Below are 20,295 nucleotides of genomic sequence, written 5' to 3' on the forward strand. Positions count from 1 at the left end.
ACTTTTACTTGTACTATTAAGTACTTGCTACTTTGGACTTTGAATTTGTACAAAAACAATTTTCACTTAATTGCAAATAGAATAGAAAGCAATGTGTAAGAAGCAATTATGAGAACACCATATTGATGAATTGCCAAAAGACCCCCTCAATGTCTGATTACAGCCCACTATATACAGTAGGAATAAACACTAAAAAATTATGTGTTGTTTCAACCCATGTTTGGCTCAAATATGGACAAACCCAACTGGTTGGGCTGGTTTAAAATTTTTAATCAAATTTTAAACCTTTGTCCAAATTTGACCCAAACGTGTTGAAACAACCCAGCATTTGTTAGAGTGTAGCTTTGAGTTACAGGTACCAATCAGGTAGACTTGTGTTCTCTCCTCTCCAAGTCTGATGTCAGCAAAGAACAGTAAAGTTAAGTTGATGTGCATCTCTCTCTAGTCTGTCTGTCTGTCTGTCTGTCTGTCTAACCCAGCTGGGCAGTGCATCTTTTGGTCTGTCTGTGTCTTGCTTGCTAATGCCGGCCACTTCCAGGGCTGTGTTCTGTGACTAACAAAAAATGTGAGAGTAAAATACAACTATTTATTACGTTTGATAAACGACAAAGGGCAACGGTGTTTGTTTATAAACTGCAGCTCGGAAAAGATAACCGCGTTGCGCATTAACATGCGTTCATATGCACGTGCACGAAATGAAACGCGCACTTTCCAGCAAAACATCTGCGGAGACCAGTACAATATGGGCGTGATGGCACTTCCTCATTATGGACGCACATACTTTTAAAACAAGACAATGATTATCTAGTCTACAAGTCAGTTCAGTTACAACTCTGCACTAAAGCAAGATGGAAAGCAATGTATTGACATTGACTAATGATTTATAGGCTATATTGCATTTAAAATGTTGATTGGCTGGACATACTGGTCAATATGGATGCACATCCCTCAGTAAATAATAACCATCAAGTATTGCTTTTATCATTTAAAACACAGTGACATGCTATGGCAAGCCATTTTAGCTTTTAATTATTCACAGGATGCATTTTTGATATCAATAATTCAATTTTTACTATTTAAAATGTTAATTCTTGATATTAAGAATGTACTTTTTCCAGTAACAATGTCTATTTCTGATATCAGGAATTACATTTTCATTGTACATTTTTCATTGTAGTGGGAGCACTGGGGTGTCAGGTGTGACTGTGTGGCAATGGCAAATGGTTTACATGGCTCATGGGTCAGGTAGGACGGCCCCTTAACAGAATTTTGCTTAGGGCCCCAGGGAGGTCAGGATTGGCTCTGGAACCAAGTCATAACCCTGAAACACAGACAGACACATAGGATCCAAACGGCCTCCTCCTCAAGGCTGCACGGGAGATAAACTGTGGGGGATCAGGACAGTGGGGAGAAAGGGAGGGGAACCGTGAAGGTGAAAATGAAAATGGCCTCACATTGTGAGGAACAGAAAAGTCTACAGGGCAATAAACAGAGCTGCTGTTTAGAGAGACCTTGTGTTTTTACTGGCCAGCTTTGTATCTTCACAGCACTGCACAGTGCAGTCAACTGTTAACCCCGAAAACATGACATTTGGATACAGGCTATGGAAAGTTATGCGTTTAGTTTTTAAATGTGCTAGCACAGATTCAGTCTCTGTTATAACAGGAAATATTTTAGTTTGAATAATAAAAATAATAACAATCACACTGCTATAGATGATCTTTCATGAGTCAGAAATAATGTAAGTTCAAGTTACACTACTGTTTAAAAGTTTAGGTTCAGTAAGATTTTTTTATTCTGCAAGGATGCATTAAATTGATCAAAAGTGACAGTGAAGACATTTATGTTGTTACAGATATCTATTTCAAATAAATGCTGTTCTTTTGAACTTTGTTTTTTTGTTCATCAAAGAATCCTGGAAAAAATGTATAACGGTTTCCACAAAAATATTGAGCAGCACAATGTTTTTTTTAATAATACGAAATGTCGTGAGCGATATCTAAAAGACACTGAAGGACGATGAAGCTGAAAATACAGGAATAATTACATTTTAAAATACATTCAAATAGAAAAGTCATTTTAAAAGTATATAAAAATCACAATATTACTGTATAGTTTTTACTGTATTTTTTATCAAATAAATTCAGCCATGGTAATCATGAGAAATTAAAAGAAACTTACCCATCGTAAACTTATGAACAGTAGTATTATACATGCACATAAGCACCTGTGCAAAGTTATATTTACCAGCAAGAAACAAATTATTATTTTCAGTCCTGTATTTAAATAATATTAAAATAACATTCAAATATTAGAAAAAATAAATAAAGTACTGCAGAAATGCCAGTTTGTCCATTACTTCTCGTTTTTTCAGTGGCAAATTTTAGTCTATTTCGCAAAATCACATTGCAGTTTAGGAAGAGCAACCCCAATCCATTCAGCCATGGGTAAATTTAGTAGCAGTTTTATAATTAGTGCTAATATCATTAGACCATTTAGTTTCTGAGGCTAAGCTTCCACTGTCGGTTTAAGAGGACAATCCCTGCGCAGCTACTGATAGAAGAGACATCCAAAGACTTGCTATTGTAATTGCCATCTTCTTTTATCATTAAAGCTATATCAAGGTTTTTTTTTTTTTTTTTATGTAGTTAATTATGCTAGTGCAGCAGCTTTAATACAGGTAGGTACATCTCTCTCAACATTAGCTTTGATCATCCAAGATAAGCGGAGACATTTAAGGTAGTCAGGTGTTTTTTCCTTCTATGCTCGGGGCAGGAGACGTCATTAATTGTTACAAATGAAACGTTGTGGAAACGGCATGACTGTGATGGTTAATCAGGTGTACCTGCCGAAGCGGGTCTTCACTTACAAGCTAAACTAAAGTGGAATCATGAATTTATTTAATGATACGAATTTTAATAGGTTGCCTATATTCAAAATAAAGTTCACATCATTGACTGGATGAAATCTGCATGTCCCGTTGCAATCGTTTCAGACTTCATTCATTGTACACGTGTGTGCATCAGCTGTGGGTCAGAAGCAAAATTGTGGGCAAGCATTATCTGATCTAATTTCCCTTCAGCACAAAACAACGTCCAATCATCTCAGTGGGTAGGGGGCAGAATTACACACAAACCCACTTGCACTAATGTGCAAGCGCTGAGGGAGAAAGGTCTAAGATATCAGTACTTATGCAGCACTTGTGGAAAAAACAGGAAGTTCTCTGGAAAAGAGGAAGGGATCCTGATGACTGCTATTGACTGAAGCGTATCAACGAACAGCATACGCGGTGTAAGTTTACCTACAGACTACAGTTTAATCCTGTATGACTAATAGGTTTGCTGTTACAACAGATACATGATGAGGCATTACATTGGATGGTGATCTGAAAGAGGATTTCACCGGCATTAGTCTTTGTATGGTATGTGTCCTCTAACATCATTATCAGTATTTGACTTTAAACACTGACGCTGATGTAGCTAAAGATTCCACACACAGCGGACAGGTAAACTGATTCACACACTGTGTACAAGGTTGTAGAGAGGTTGATTAGTTTATCTACATTTCTCATTTTGAGAAGCAACTTTTTAGCATGTTAGCATGCTTTGCTTTAATGTTCACTACCCTCAAAATCTCCAGAAAATTCTATGGATGTACAGACATTAAAATACAGGCCCAGACGCAGATTATTATTTTAATAATATTAATTAATAGTATTATACACTTCAGTCTAATTAAATAAATAAAAAAACACTAAAACCAATCATTTTACATGCTACAAGTGAATTTAAGCATCACAACATTATACTATAATTTGCCGAAGATGACATGTAATAGTGATTAACTGATTATTAATGGTTTTGAAAGTCTCTTTTGCTCACCAATGCAGAATTTATTCAAATTTAAAATACAGGAAAAAATAGCAATAATGTGACATTACAATTTAATATAACTGTTTTTACTGATCCCAAACTTGCAACACATTCTGTACAATATTAAGAGTCTTGTTTGTGTAGCACTCGCTAAGCATCCATGAGATTACTGATTGAACCGGACGAAGGTTAAATGTGTAAAAGCCTGGGCGCAGGCCTCATTAACATTAATAAGAGGGTTTTCAGTAGCAGTGAAAGAGAGATACAGAGAGGGCGAGTATAATGTACAGACCCGTACGGCTGATCCTCTGGCCTGCTTAGATGAGGATAGTTGGTGGGTGTGGTGGGGCTTACGTCTAACAACCCTTTAAACATCTGTGCTAAACTCACGTCTGTTTGTATTCAACAGCTGGGTGATCCCATGTTATCCCGCCTCTCCTCTATCCCTCAATCTCACATCTGTCCCTTTCATAACACTTCCTAATGGATCCGCCTCTAGAGCTACATATCACTAATATTAACACAGAAAATGTGCCAAAGGTCGACACTTGGTGCTGTTTTCTAAAGCTGATTCGCCTCTTCAAACGGCCTGCTATATTTCCAAAAGCACTTGGTGTACATATTAATGCAACAGTTCACCCCAAAATGATAATTCTGTTATCATTTATTTGACAAAGTTTATTTCTTATGTGGAACACAAAATATGGTTTACTGGAGATTTTCCTTCCATAAAGGAGAATGGGGCTAGATCTTTCTCAAAATATGGTGACAAACATGTCCCTTGAAAAAGTTTTAGTTATGAAAAAGACATTGTCAAGAAACACCATACAAAACGGTTTATAAAATAATATGATTTTTTTTTATTCTACACTTTTGTGTTAATATTTCAATAATCATCTGGACATTTAAATTATTTAATTCCATAAGGCTCACACACTGTATATTTGGATTATTGTGGCTTTCACGCATAGCCTGTCTGAACTATTTTTAAGGTGTGCAAGGTTTTCTTGAGTTAAGCATTAGCACATGTTCAAAAAAAGCAAAATAAAATATTTTTTAAATAATATGAATAATTTACAAGAATTAAGGATATGTCGGTATTGGCCGATATGTGTTCATTTTTAATGTTATGGTTAAGAAAGTTATGTCAATACTGTAAAGCAGATAAATAATGGATTATTATGATGGTGAGTAAATGATTTTTGGGTGAACTGTTCCTTTAAGTGAAGGGTTACATTACTCAATCTCAACTGAGGTAACACCCATGTTTGTCACTTTTTCCCTGTGCCAATAGAATCAAGGTCACTGGGTGCCACGAACACACCTGCTTTAAATTTAGAAGAGCAAACAGGCACGATGGAGTGCCCCTTTTATAATAGTTTATCTTATCTCCTTCCTCCAATAGGGTGTTTTATTCACCCTCCAGTAAATGCAGAAGGAACTGATAGCACCGGGTCCAAATTTCAGGGGCATTTTGGAGATTTATGGAGCAACCTTTACACGGTTTCTCTGAAATGCACCCTACCCACTCCCCATAAAACAATCAGGGAGAGGTGCACGGCCCCAGCGAGAGGGTGCTTACACAAACACTCTTTCACAGCCCTCACACCTAGGCTTGAAACGCTGAGCGTGCTGGAACAGGCGACGGGGCGTGCGTTTTGTGCATGGTGAAGTGCGCCACCTCATCATCCCTGATTGTATCCAGGAGTTCACAGCACACACATGCACACCTCATTAAAAGTAAAGCAACCATATGATTAGGAGTCAATCTAATTGCCCAGAGATAACGAACATGCACATGTGCTAAAATCACAGCAGGCTGTCATTCCTGCAAACAAAACACACTGTTAGCCATCGGTCATGGGCACAAACCTATAAGTGTAATAATTAATTCAAACCCTTGTTATTTGAGGGTGGCGTTGAGGGGTGGCAGTTAATAATTAAGCAACCTCTGGCCTTGGCTCAGTGGAAAGCGTCCTCTGTCAGAAAATGAGGCCTTCAGTAGAGCACCCCAACACACACAAACTGCACACAAAGGCAAAGAATGAACTGCTAGCACACACTGCCTACTGCAAACACCTCAGTGTGCTGTATTGCCTAGTAGTGTGTAAAGTGCAGGATGAGTTATAAAGGATAAGTAGTAGAAAAATTCATTCAAATTCATTTGCAGAGGTGCACAATATATCGGCCATATTAGTTGACAACCTTTTTAACCAGTTTTGGTTGATATTAAATATTTATTGACCATTTTTGGACATGTTTGCTCCTATTTAAGATTTAAATCATTATATAGTGCTAACTTAAAGACATAGCAATAGATTATGGCAAAGAGTTAACCGTTTGCACATATAAAAAAAACAAAAAGTTAAGAATGAGTTAATTTCTTTAAGTACACCATCCTTTAATAATGGTACTGACTTTTAAAATGTTTGTTTAATTTATTCTATAGCAGAATTCAAAAGGAATATTTCATATTCACTTGTCGAATACAAACTATTTTGAAAAAAACTAAAAAGTAATATCTTTTGTCGGTATCAGTCCAAAAACAATGGTCCAAAAATTTGGAATGTTAAGTTGGGTGAGTTGCATTGTGGGATACAGTATTCTACACAATATGCTATGTTGTGTAATGCGTATTTGTCTAAAATATACAGTAGTAGGTCAGATAGGCATTCTACACTGAAAATTAGAGCTGCATAATGCTGAAATAGTATGAGTAGTGCGGTAGTATGCTATCCAAACAGCTTGAGACCCGGAGGGATATTTATACTCTAAAAAGACTATATAGGCCTATTTATCTTGACAGAGGGATCTTCGGGACATTTTCACATTCCCTCCTTCCCATCTTTTTATCTACAAATGCATCTTTATCAGCCGCTGCCCCCACGTGGAGTCATTATGGGAGAGGGGGGATGCCTGATCATGTGTGTAAAGGAGGGGGGAGGAGAACACTGGTCCGTTCTTCATGCTCCCTTCTTTTGTATGATTCATCTGAAGAGGCCTTCAGATTTTATCGGCCAGCTCCTTCCCTATTTCTCCCCTCCGTGCCTCGCTATCTCGCTCTGGGTCCTCCAGATTAACTCAACAAACATACTCATAATCAAATAGAACACACACTGGGAAATGTCATATGTTAATGGCCTTGCATTTTTAATAACATTTCCATTAGGTGATCATGTGATTATCGCCCTTGGTTTCTCTCTGTCTCTCCCACACAGTCTCTTTATTGCCTTGTAGGCTTATGTTGGGGGGACACAGTCATCTTTTTTTCAATCCTCAGAAGTAGATGAGGACGACCGTCTGTTTCAAATGACTTCACGTCTGTCTATCTATGCACATGGTGCGTCAGAAGACTGACAGGCTAGTTTATTGGAAATAGCTGCACTCTTCAGTATGGGTGGGATATCTGTCTATAGCTGCCCGGTCGGACGGTTGAATCAGATAAGAATCGGTGACCTGCTGAAACCAGAGAGAATGACCTGACAGCATTAATGAAGCTTCTCCTCTCCTGCCTTTCATTCAAACGTGTCAACTCGGCTGGCGAACACAACGCTGCTTTAGAGTTTCAGGAGGTCATGCTATGATTGTGTGAATGCACATAGTGCATGTGATAGCCATGTGGATGGGAAAAGCGTGAAGAATATATCAAGACGAGTTATTTATAAAAAGTAGCAAAAGAATTCCATTCATTTAGAGAAAATTATTATTAACAAACATTTTAACATACAGTAGACATGAGCTCTGAGCACATTTAGCAATGCCACTTAATTTTCCTAAGTAGTATTTTAATAGTCACATTTTTGAAAGAACCATCTATAATCCCAAAATGAGCGCAACCAATCAGTGAAGCCACTGATACCATGCAGATGACCGCCTATTCCCATGAAGCACTGCAGATAATGTAATTACTGTATATGATAATTTTTTCAGATAAAAAGTTAGAGCTAGAGTTAGAACTCTCTATTCTAACTTTTATTAAGGCGAGACACTACAGGTGAATAGGGTAACATTTTTAACTAGCAGATATCACCATGAAACTTTCCCAGTTGATTACCTACATTAAGATGAGAAAAAAAATGTATTGCAAGTTTTCTGTAATTTAATGTTTAAATATGCAAATCAGGCAATATCTCAGCCAATGAGATTGCGCATTCAGCCCTTTTACTTTTACGATTGGTTGCTGATAAAAAGGAAATTACCATATTTGGATCCGACAGGATTGTACACAAGAGAGAGAGCTTCCTAACGGTGCATGTAATGACAGGCTGACGGCAGAGATTGCAGAGCAGCATGTTGATTTAGAACGCGAACTTTTGTTGAATTTATGAGAAATCTAGACGCAAACAGACAAAGTGTAGTAAAATAAAGACCTAAATGTGTATTTCGGACTTTTTTTCAACACAAGTCTGAAAGAAGACATGTTATTGAAGACAAATATCCAAAAATCTCAAAATTGACCAGTAAAAAAAAAACTATGTTTTTGCCTGCCGTGTCTCGCCTTAAGGTACTTTTTAAAAATCCTATTGAGGAAATGAATGGCAAGAATCCTTTCAGAACCAAGGCAGCTGAAAAAAAGGCCAGTTACTGTTGCACTCTACAAAAAAAAGCTCTTTGGAAATTCAGTCCCACATGCACACAATCGCGGTCTTCTCTCACAAAGCAACTAGACGACCATAACACTTATTTTTGTGAAGCTTTCACTGTCATTTTTCAGCCTGCTGCAAGTCACACAGTGTGCTATAAGGCTGTTTTCACACTAGATTCGACTGCTTGGTCCAAACCCGAATGCAATTACACCCCGTATCCAGCTTTTTCCCCCCAAATTGTACTTTTGGGTTTGAATCGCGGTACCAACCAAACACAAAGAACTCTTGAGTGAGTGGCAACTTTGATGGGGGGGCTTCAGACTTTCTATTTGAGCATCAGTGAGGGTTTCCTTCTGAAAAACATGGATCAACACTCACTTGTTCTGCTTTTGATGACTGTACCTGCTGCTGATGTTGTTGGGCATCTCTAAGCTGTATGTCTGTAAACGCTGAGAGAGTTCAGAGCAGATGAGAGACGTTTGCTGTCTGAAGGACAAGAAGAGAGAGATTCCGTGAACACAGCACTGGTGTGAAAAGAAGATATGAGGAGAGGAGGTGACAGGAGCTGTGATGATGAAGGGAGGTTAGAATAGGAGAGAAGCGGTAAAGAGAGGGTTGATACGGCATTTAACACTGACAGATTTGCCAATGTGTGTGTATTGTATGTATTAGAGCATGCGTCTGTTGACACGCATTCTGGCGCAGCCAAAGGAACATCACATGTACACACATACACACCCACACACACACACACACACACACACACACACACACACACACACACACACACACCCACACACAAACAAACGTTTACTCAGCTACCAAAATATGAACTTAGACTTCTTACATAGACTTCTATTGTTTTTAAATGCATCTAATTATAAATACAAAAAGCTAACCATTTTTACCAGCCATAATAAACACTTTTGCTTTAAAAGTTAAAAAAATTATAATTTTGCATTTTTAAATTAGCTGAATTTTAAACAGGTCCATTGTCCAATAGTGTAGAAATGTATAAAGTAACTTTCATATCAAGCAGCTTTCAGTTGGTCAGTATGGCGAATTCACAAGATTCGCAACATGAGCAAAATCTGTGTGGGAAACGTTTGGTAACATTTATTTTACGTACTTACTGCAGTAACAACTATAAATTATGCAAATAATTACACGCAACTAAAATTACACACAACCCTAACCCTATTGTTAGTCCATGTAATTAATTAATATCACTCAGTACTAAAATCTATAATTACACTTTAACAAGGACACCTTAAAATAAAGTGTATACCTACTGCAGTATACCTGTTCAAACGGTTTGGGCTCAGTAATGTTTTTTTTTTTTTTAAAGAAATGTATACTTTTCTTCTGCAAGGATGCATTACATTTACAATTAGTTTTAATGCATTAACATTAGTTAATGTATTAACTAACATGAACTAGCAATGAACAAAACATATTTTACAGTATTCATTCATCTTTGTTAATGTTAGTTAATAAAAATACAGTCATTCATTGTTTGTTCATGTTAATTCACAGTGCATTAACTAATGGTAACAAACACAACTTTTGATCTTAATAATGTATAAGTAAATGTAGAAATTAACATTAATTTAGATTAGATTAATAAATGCTGTAGATGTCTTGTACATTCTAAATTCATGTTAACTAAAGTAGTTAACTAACAAAACCTTATTGTAAAGTGTTACCAATTGATCAAAAGTGACAGTAATGACATGAATAGAACATTTATTAGAATTTTTATAGCATTATCAAAAAATCCTGCAAAAATGTACGATAGCTGGTCCTGTGTGCTGGTTAAGTGTTGGCTACAAGGGCAATATTGTGATATCCATGTCTAATAGCCTCCAGGATAATCACACCTTTTGCTGAACATTAAATAAAAGTAGGAGCTTCACACGCTTATCTAATTATTTATTTTTACACTTGACCTCTATCACTAGCCTCCAGAGGGAAAGCAGTCAAAGTCACACTGTCATTTTCACATGGCCTACATTCCCTACCACATTTACACACACACACACGACACAGGCTCTGGGCTGCAGTTGCGTTTGTCCTTTGGGTTACTTTGCCATTAGGGTTGAAACAAATCCACCCATGTAATGACAAAGGTCATTTAAATCCATCTGAGTTCTAATAGCAGGTCTGAATCACTCAAGCTTTAGATTTCCTGGGCTTCAGTTGGTGGCATCCAAGGAACCTGTCACTAGAAGCAAAAGTGTACTATGCCCAGGTCATATTTCACCCCAATTCCAAAAGAAAAAGCGTTATAACACTATTTTTATGGCAATTAAGAATTTCCTAGAAAAAATTGTTGCACTCCAAATTGACAAGAAATAATTTTGCTTCAGATGAGCAGAGCCAATACTTGAACACGAGCAAGAAGGTTGCTGGCCGCACACTGAATCCAGTACAGACTGAAGTAGTCTAGCAAAACATTTTTTATTTTATGAGTTGCATCATGCAAAAAGTGCAAAGTGCATTTGAATTAAAATCGTGTAAACACGATGCAACTCATAAAATAAATGTTTTTTTGCTAAACTGCTGATTCAGTGTGCGGCCAGCAACCTTTTTGCTCGTTTTCAATTAAGCATTTCCCCCATCAATTCCCATTATATCAAATAAATCAAAAAAATATACTATAAAATAATATATACAGTAAATAGAATTTAAATAATATATATTATTTAATTTGTAAAGTGTAAATCACGGTATTAGTTGAACTGCCTTTCATTAAAACAGTATATACATTCATTGCATTACAGTAATTTTACTGAAAAATGAAGAATAAAAAAAAGAGAATCAGTGTTTGGGATAAGAATAAGAGGGGAAATGTTGGGGGAGGGTCTGAACTGTCATTCAAATATTAAACTGATTTTATTATTTATATATATATTTTTAAATAAATTAATACAAATGTAAAAAAATAAATAAAACAAATCTTTACATTTAGGGTTAAGAAAGATACATAGACATATTTTTGTGTGATCAAGACACAATGCAGGCTGAAATGAACTTGCATTCCCACATGACCATGTCTGGAGCATCTGCACTAGAGGAAATGGCTTTGACTAATAATGCCTTTTTATTGCACACTAGTCAGGTAAGGATATGAATCACTTGTTAACATTTATTAAATACTAGTAAAGGCACATAATTCTCTGCTGCAGGGCTATAATGCAGTAGTAAAGAGTATCTCAGCTTTATTATACACAACAGCAGGGATCTGATGAACCTTTCCAGGCCAATCACAGGGTGCAGTGATGTACAGGGGTAGCACGATGCTTTGGGGCAGACCGTGACCTTGACAGCATCTGTTCAGAGAACACGGCTATGAGCTTCAGTATATGAAGTACTGAACAACATTTTTAGCACTTTGTGTGTTTGTCCCTCATACTGAGGTGTTAAGTACATTTTCTCCATCCTGCAGCTCCTAAAGTGTCCACTTGAACCATCCCCCCACTCTCTTCTCTTCCTCTCTATTTCCCGTCTGGCCTCGGGCTTTTGCACAGAAAAGGCACGGCACCAAGGCCACAGCCAGTGTGAGCCACAGTGTCAAGAAGGCCGACACTGTACGCTCCTGATCGCACACAAACCACATGCTAAACACCTATGCACACGAGCAGTTACACCTGCAGGTTATGCCATTTACTGTATGAACATATTGAGTAAAGCCAAACAAACTAGTGAAGACCAACATCTAAATGTAAAATAAATATCACCTCACAGACTCACTTTTCCTGTTTAAATGACTAAAACGCATCAGCAATGGTTTAAAAATGTGCAGAATTCCTTTTGAAGCCACTACAACATGTTACTTCAATCCAAGAGAACAAAAGGGTCCACAGGTTAGACCGACAAGCTGGGTTGAGATTAACAGCATGAGTAATTATGCATTTAGACAATGATTAACTTTTACAAGAGGTCAAACGTGTACAAGGAAGGAAAAGAGACGACTACACCGAATACATGGCCACCTCAAAAAAGACACTTTCTGCGAATATAAACGATCACATTTGCCCGTGTCTCCTCATGTTCAGGCAATCTGAAATCAGCCAAAGGTGATGAAGGTTATTCTTTGTGGCAGAACATTTCACTTTCAAGAGCAACTCTAATCAGTCAGAGAGAGCAGTCTTGATTACCTGACCTCCCTCTTTTTTCTCTTTTATCTCTTTTTCCATCTCTCTTCCATCCTCATCATCATCATCATCATCATGTCTATATATTCTTGTCAGAGTCCTGCTGATAGAGGGGTTCAGGGGGTCTTTCTCAGCTGATGGCCCTCAGAGAGTACTTTGCCCACGCCTGGCCTCCATGAGAGAAACTCCAGAGGACAGCAGCACTGCCCCTGTTTGACAGCTGTGTATGTGTCAGACACTTTTATCCAAAGCAATTAACAGTGCATTCAAGTTATACATTATAACTTCATGTTTACACCTCCATGAGCTACAGGAAGGTGTAGCGAAAGCCATGGAGATCCTTAGAATGTAAAACAAGGCTTTTTCAGTGAGCCATTCAGTATTCTACACTTTCATAACAGGTTTCTTGCAGAAAAACTGATTTAGCAATTTAGTAATTGGCATACCATCAAAACCTAATATGGCACACCTAATTTTATTTACTGAGTGATTGTGTCTGTGTTTCACGTATATGTGTATGCAGCCTATGGGCCCTATATTTTAACGATCTGAAACGCAAGTATCAAGCGCGGAACGCAAGTAACTTTGTGGGCGGGTCTTGGGCGCTGTTGCTATTATACCGGCGGGATAAATGACTCTTGCGCCCGACGCAAATCTAAAATGGGTTGGTCTGAAGTAGCTTCATTATTCATAGGTGTGGTTTGGGCATAACGTGAAATAAACCAATCAGAGCGACATCTCACATTCCCTTTAAGAGCAGGCGCGCTTGTTCCATGGTGGATTGCTATTATAACGGTGGATTTGCCAGGCGCACGCCAGGAGCGGTTCAAAGCCAAGAAGACCGACATTCTCGTCAGGGCCGTAAAATACAGAGAAGTGACATTTTATGGGGAGGGAGAAACCCACACAAATTAGCTTTGGTTAAACAGGCGTATAATAATTTGGGTAAATGTGTAAGCTAGATTTATGGCTATTTTTTCACATCTTCATGTACACAACAATGATTTCTCTCGTGTGTTAATATTGTTCCTTGTAATAATGTATGGTTTTCTAAAAATGAGAACTGCTGCGTCAGTGTGTAGGCTAGATGAGATAAGCAAAGTAGCGCGTTGTGCACACGCTACATTGATTATGGCCAAGCATGCGCCCTTAAAATAGCATATGAATAACATGCGCAACGCGGAATTGTTTTCTAAACCCGCAAAATAGCACCAGGGAACGTTTGCGTCGGAACACGCCTCCTCTTTTCGCTGAACCGCCCCCGAGAGTGCAAGTTCATATCCTAATTTACCGACGTGCGTCTGTGGAGGGAAAAGTCTGCTGTGCGCGGGTGCAAAATAGGAATGATACATGCGTCGGTGTACAAAGGCAATTGCGCTGGGTGCAAGATAGGGCCCTATATGTTTATCTGAAGTATCTAAAAAGAAAACTGTATGTAGCCTATGTATTTTTGCTCAGCTTTCTGTATTGAAGGTTTTAGATTGCCTTCAATACAGAAAGATTACAGCTATATTTCCACCATAGACGGAGAGAGGTAGAAGGGGAGGAATAAATACTCTCTGCTTCGCCATCATTATATAAACGCAGAGCTTTCTCGGTCGCTAATGTCACCCACAGACAGAGAAACAGCTGGAAAATGTAGCAAGAAACCACTGACCTTAAAGACCTGGAGAAACTTCTTCTAACCCTTCCAGTAACTCACTCAAAAAGGAAAATTCGTCATTTACGCAGGCTTAATTAGGACTAAAGCTTTCATGTTTAAAAAAGAAAAAAAAAAGTAATTAATTTGACTCATGTGACTCTTCTGAAGTCATACAATAAGAGAGAGATTTTTTATAAATCGTGATCGAGTGAGTCTAGAACACAAGAATTGGACCAGTACAATTCATAATGGTTTTGTGAACAAAATTAACTGATATTGAAAAGATCTGATAAAAAAAAAAAAAAAGCTCATAAATCAGACTAACATCGCTACTTCTGTCATGAACTCTCATTAAAGTGCCAAGGACAGCTTTGGTGGATGTAGGTATTTTCAGTCAATAATAAAGCTTATGTCACCATTCAGTGTAACTGCACTGAAAAATATAGACCAGAACAGTCCCCTGAAAATCTCCTTTTGTTGTTCACGGAAGAGAATACAGGTTTGAAACGATATGAGTGTGAGTAAATGACGATGGGTAAATTAATTTCGGGCTGTACAAGTCCTTAACCATCCAAAGACACCACTCTATATCTTCAGAGCTCTCGCTTTCCATCTCTCTTTTTCTCCTTATCTCCATTCGTCTATACATTTTTCTCTTCCAGATGCTTCTCTTTCCTTGAAAGCAGCAGGGAGGAGGCCACTCGATAGCAATCGATACATGCATCTCTTCTCGACTCATTCTGGCCATTCCACCGCTCTCAAACAGCATGTGTGTAAAAGAACATGCTTCATCTACTCACACAAACAATCTCTCAACAACACTGCCAAAAACGTAAATCAGTATTTTTGTCTTATTTTCAGAAGCATCTGAGCGTCCATATCTAAATCTATAAGCAGATGTAAAAAATATCTAAAATATTAAAACCTGTTTTAAAAGAAATATATGATGAATTTTAATTTATATTTTAAATTTTAATATAAACTACCATTAGTATTACAGAGTTTTTAAAGAAGTTAACACTTTTATTCTAATTTTATTATGCATTAAATTGATCAAAAGTTTCAGTAAAGACGATGTTATTTCAAATAAATGCTGTTCTTTTGAACTTTCCATTCATTAAAGAATTCTGAAAGAAACGTTTAAACAAAAATATTAAGCCGTGCAACTGTTTTCAACATCAGCATATTAGAATAAGTTCTGAAGGATCATGTGACACTGAAGACTGGAGTAATGATGCTGAAAATTCAGCTTTGACATCACAAAAATAAATTATGTTTTTAAATATATTCAAATAGAAAACAGATATTTTAAACTGTAACATTCCACATTATTACCATTTTTTATGTATTATTAATGAAATACATGAAGCAGGCTTCTTTCAAAAATTGTACCGACTCCATTAAGACATTGATATAAATGGAGATTTTTCTTAATTGTATTTTTCTTATTGTAACATGTTTTTTAATGGAAAATGTATGTGTTTATGAATTATAAATCTTCCTTTTATTTATGATTTTTCCAAGATATATTATTTAAATCGAGTCTGAATATCCTACATTTAGTACAAAGATATCCTACAATATCTACTGTATATCCCTCCTCAATAATGTATAATTAGATTTGATTACTGGGAACCAAGAGAAAAATACTGATAAAGAAAATGACTTTTTATGCTGAAGACATGCACACATGCATTTCATTTGAGACTCTAGAGTAATCAGAGGGTTCAATCCCTTTATTAAGACGCAGATGAGCATACAGTAACTCTTACCGTCCTCTTCCTTGTGTGTGTTTTGCGGGCTGTGCATCCTATCTGCGCTGGAAGGATGGTTCAGGTCAGACAGTGCGGTGTGACGTTCAGCTGATATCCATGTGGGGTCACTCATATCAAACTCCTCACTACTCACTGAACACTCATCCTGTGGAGAAAGAGCCAGAGAGATGTCAGTCCGACAGCTGAGGCAAGATTGCTCATATCGGCGCAACGTCTGTGCATGTGCAAAACTAGAATAGATGTGAAAGTCGGATTGGGCCGTGATGTTGGCAGGCAAACAGGCCCATGAGGAGCGCTGTCAGAGAGAGCAGTCACCCCCTGCTGAGTGACAGCATCACTCATATACACACACACACAGGCGCAGTAGCCCACCGGGACCACCAAAATTACGACTGGGCCCCAAAGCACAGTGCAGACAGCATGAATACATAGAAGTGTTATAGTGTACTGCTTCAGTTTATCTATTCTATCGAAGGCATGAACATGGTGAAAAACATGATTTATTAATGAAATATTCACATTCTGACCTCTCTAAAACCTGATTCAGTCAAGTCAAGTTTGTGCAACCGCTTTGAAAATCAAGCAATGAACATGAATCATTTTATAATTAAAGGAATATGTATCAGAAAATATTTGATTCACATTGTGACGATGTAGTCATATAATAAGCAATTAAATGTTCATTCATCCCAGATTATCAGTCATCTTTCATTTGTAAAATAATCCGAGTTCATTATCCATAAAAATCAAAACAGTGTATATAGTATATGAATGTGTGGTCGTCATAAGATAGCGACGAAGATGGTGACGTTTTGGGGACAGGCCAGTTACCTTTATCTGGATGACGTGCGCTGCTCAAGGAAGTTGAGGTGGCTGCCGGAAGCAATGCAGTGAGTGTCACTCGCGGAGCTCCGCTCGAAGACTCCCGCGATTTATTGTTTTATCCGTGGCTAAAGTGTTTCGTCTGCGTTCTAATCAACCGCGCTCTGGATCATTAAAAGGAAAGCATTGTATCCTCGTTATGGTGTGACTAGCGGATGGTCGTTGAGACGCTGCAGGGCTAACAGTACGAGTGAGCAGGTCGACAATCTGGGCGGAATTGACGGATTGAGAGCCTCCAGCCTGTATACTCACGTCTGGGAAGTTTCAGAAAAACGTGGACCAGACTATAAGGAAAACGGAGTCGTGAGTACACTACTAGGCCAGTTCTGGATGACTGTTTTCAAGTGACTTGACTTTTGACTTTTTGACTGTTTTCTTTGATCGGGGAAATGTGAACTATTGAACTACATGAACTAAACTGTTGGAATTACTGCTGATCTTGTGACTTGAGCTTATTTTGTTTATTTTTTGTAGCCTTTGTGGGGAACAATTTGTGAATTAATTTTTGTTTTTCTTTTTCCTATTCAACTCAAAAAGTCATTTTTGAGACACTTAAAACGGTGTTGACATTTAATAATATACATATTTGAATGAATTCTAGTTGTTTGTCATATTGAATGCAGTAGTGGTCTATTTAAGAGTGTTTTTTTGGGGGTATTATTGCATTGCAATTCTTTTCTCAAATAAGTGAGGGGTTTTGTGAAAGACAAACAGACTGCACAAGACCTTTGTACGTTTTTGTACTGAACTAAATTAATGACAGAAAACCTGTCTGGCACCCCAGCATAAAAAAACCCAAACCAAAGAGTGTGCGAAAACGTTACAACATGTGTGAATAATGGTTTGCACTGCAGTATGTAATGCTACATAAGTACATGATTTGTCTGCTGAAAAACATGCATTGAAATGTAAATAATGTAATGTAAATAAAATCTGTGAAATATTTCCCAAGGTATGCATAAACTGATATTCTATACGCAAACATATTCACACTATTCCACTATATCATGGACATGACTATGAATTAAAAGTAAAAAGCAAGGTTGTAAAAAGTTGTTCAAATCAAGAACATTTTCCACCATCAGTCGGACTTTCATTCAATGGAACAGATGGCCTAATTAACTCTAGCTTTGTAAATTAATATAATACTATTCAAACGTTTGGAGCCAGTAAACCTTTTTTTTTTTTTTAAAGGAATTAATACTTTTATTCAGCAAGGATGCATGAAATGCATTAAATAAACAAAAGTGACAGCAAAGACTTTTAAGTTTATCATACTTTGTCAAATAAATCCTTTGCTTTTGAACTTTCTACATCAAGGAACTGTAAACAGCAACATAATCAATATATTAGAATGATTTCTAAATATATTTAATAGAAAACAGTTATTTTAAATTGTAATTACATTTCACAATATTAGTGTTTCTATTTCAAATAAATGCCAAAATATAAACCAACAATCTTTACAATGGTAATGTAAGTCTTTGGAGTTTGTTGTTGTTGTTGTTGTTGCTAGATTTAGCACAATCTAAGTACAATATCTTAAAGTAACAGCACACCTCTCCTAGAAAATAATGCATGATTTGAAGTATCATTCATGTTAAAAAAAAAGTGGTTATTCTTAGAGAAATTAATTATTATTATTATTATTATTATTATTAAAGCAAGCTCATATACATGTAATTTATTTTTCAAATGCATTTATCCATTTCAGAAAAAGAAAAATTTGTTCCATCGACATAAAATATGTCCGGTTTCGTAACAAGTTTCTTCAAATGAATGACTGCTTTCTCAATTAAATCGATTTTCTCCTTTCAAAATATTAAATTCACAACAGCACTGAGCCAGTGGTAAAGACGCCTGTATAAATATGTGAATCAAATAAATCATTGTATTCTGTTTTTCGTCATATTTGATAGCATAATTTTTTCAAAATGAGTGTTTGGATGACACTTCTCAAGTACATTTGTAATGTTAAGGGTACGGGGAATTCACAGAAATATTTGTCAAAAGATTTTTTTCAGAGAACACCTCAAACAAGGTCAAACTTCAGAATTTGAAAAATAATTATTAGACCAAAAAGAAAAGATGGAGAAATAATCTTAAATTACACAAATGTATTGTTGTAAACAATGACTGTAATGATGGCTATTTTACTTAATTTGTTCCCTTGACTTATTAAATTGCTCTTCAATTTGAGAAACCTGTTCAGTCGAGGTCTTCCACCTCTGAAGAATAGTCATCATAACATTTAAATCACATAACAACCTACGCATATCCTCAAATGAATGTCTCTAAATGATCTCAAGAGCTCGGGCGGTTCCATTCGTGTGTTGATTATCTACATGAACATCTCAAACTGGCTCAATCGAATGTACACGCTGTGCCAGGTTTGTAAAGCAATGAAATACCTGTGCATAATGTATTGGACAGAAGAGGATGATTTATTAGGCAGGCGAACGTAAAAGCCGCCCCAGGGACAGCGGGTTGAGGACCCATCTGCTCATGCCTGTTGTTGAAGGGGAACCCTGCCACCCCGCCACACTGCACGACCTCTGTTTAAACAGACGGATTTCCCCCCAGAGCTGCCAATCACACAATACCTCGCACCACCAGCCCAGCGCCAGCTCTGATTGGTTAAGGTGTTTACATGCAAATTTGACAGTGCATTATTAATGGGAGAAACTCTTCCACCCTCTCCTTTCCTGCTGCTCCCTTTTTGCTGTTAAAATACTTTATTCTATGCCAGTTTAATGTGAAAAGGTGACTACAAGCAAGGCACTTCTATTTTGTCTTATAAATGCCATAGTGGCTCAATGGTGCCTTCAGAATATTTAAACAAATTGCACGTTTGAGTAACTTGGTGCAAGCAGTGGCATGAGTTTGGGATGGGACTATCTGTTTGGGATAGTAGCGATTGGATAACCTGTTTGGCCACACTAAATTCTGCTCAATGCAACTATAGTAGCACAGAAACTACATTACCTTTAAATCAACCAGGAAAGTGTTTTAGGAAAGTCAACATGTTCAATTTTTCTCTCACTGCAGGGCGCAACAATAAAGATGTTCTCTTTCTGCAAGTTCTGATTTTTGACTTGCACAAAGTCAGTGTTTTCACCAGCACAAAAGTGTGACCAATTTATAAAGGAGTAATAAGGCTGAAGTGAAAATTCAGCTTTGCATCACAGGAAAAAACTTGCATTTATAAATATATTAAAAAGAAAACATCTTAAACTAATAATATTTCAGAATATGACTATTTTTACTATATTTTTTAGCAAATAAACGTAGCCTTGATAAGCATAAGAGACTTCTTTTTGAAAACATTTAAAAAATATTACCGATCCCAACCATTTGAATGGTAGTATACACAATTATAGG

General features: G+C 37.0%; 1 protein-coding gene across 4 annotated transcripts in view; it reads right to left on the minus strand.

The window, feature by feature from the left end:
• The window catches only part of nol4lb (nucleolar protein 4-like b), a 100,135-nt gene that overhangs the window by 34,672 nt on the left and 45,168 nt on the right, over positions 1-20,295 (minus strand). For all 4 annotated transcript variants that reach the window (XM_084427858.1, XM_084427859.1, XM_084427857.1 and 1 more), the window contains one exon: positions 16,030-16,177. In XM_084427858.1, the coding sequence (XP_084283984.1) occupies positions 16,030-16,177 (148 nt within the window). The remainder of the gene's footprint in view (positions 1-16,029; positions 16,178-20,295) is intronic.

Source organism: Rutilus rutilus (assembly GCF_951802725.1).
Source record: "Rutilus rutilus genome assembly, chromosome: 13".
Taxonomy (NCBI): Eukaryota; Metazoa; Chordata; class Actinopteri; order Cypriniformes; family Leuciscidae; genus Rutilus; species Rutilus rutilus.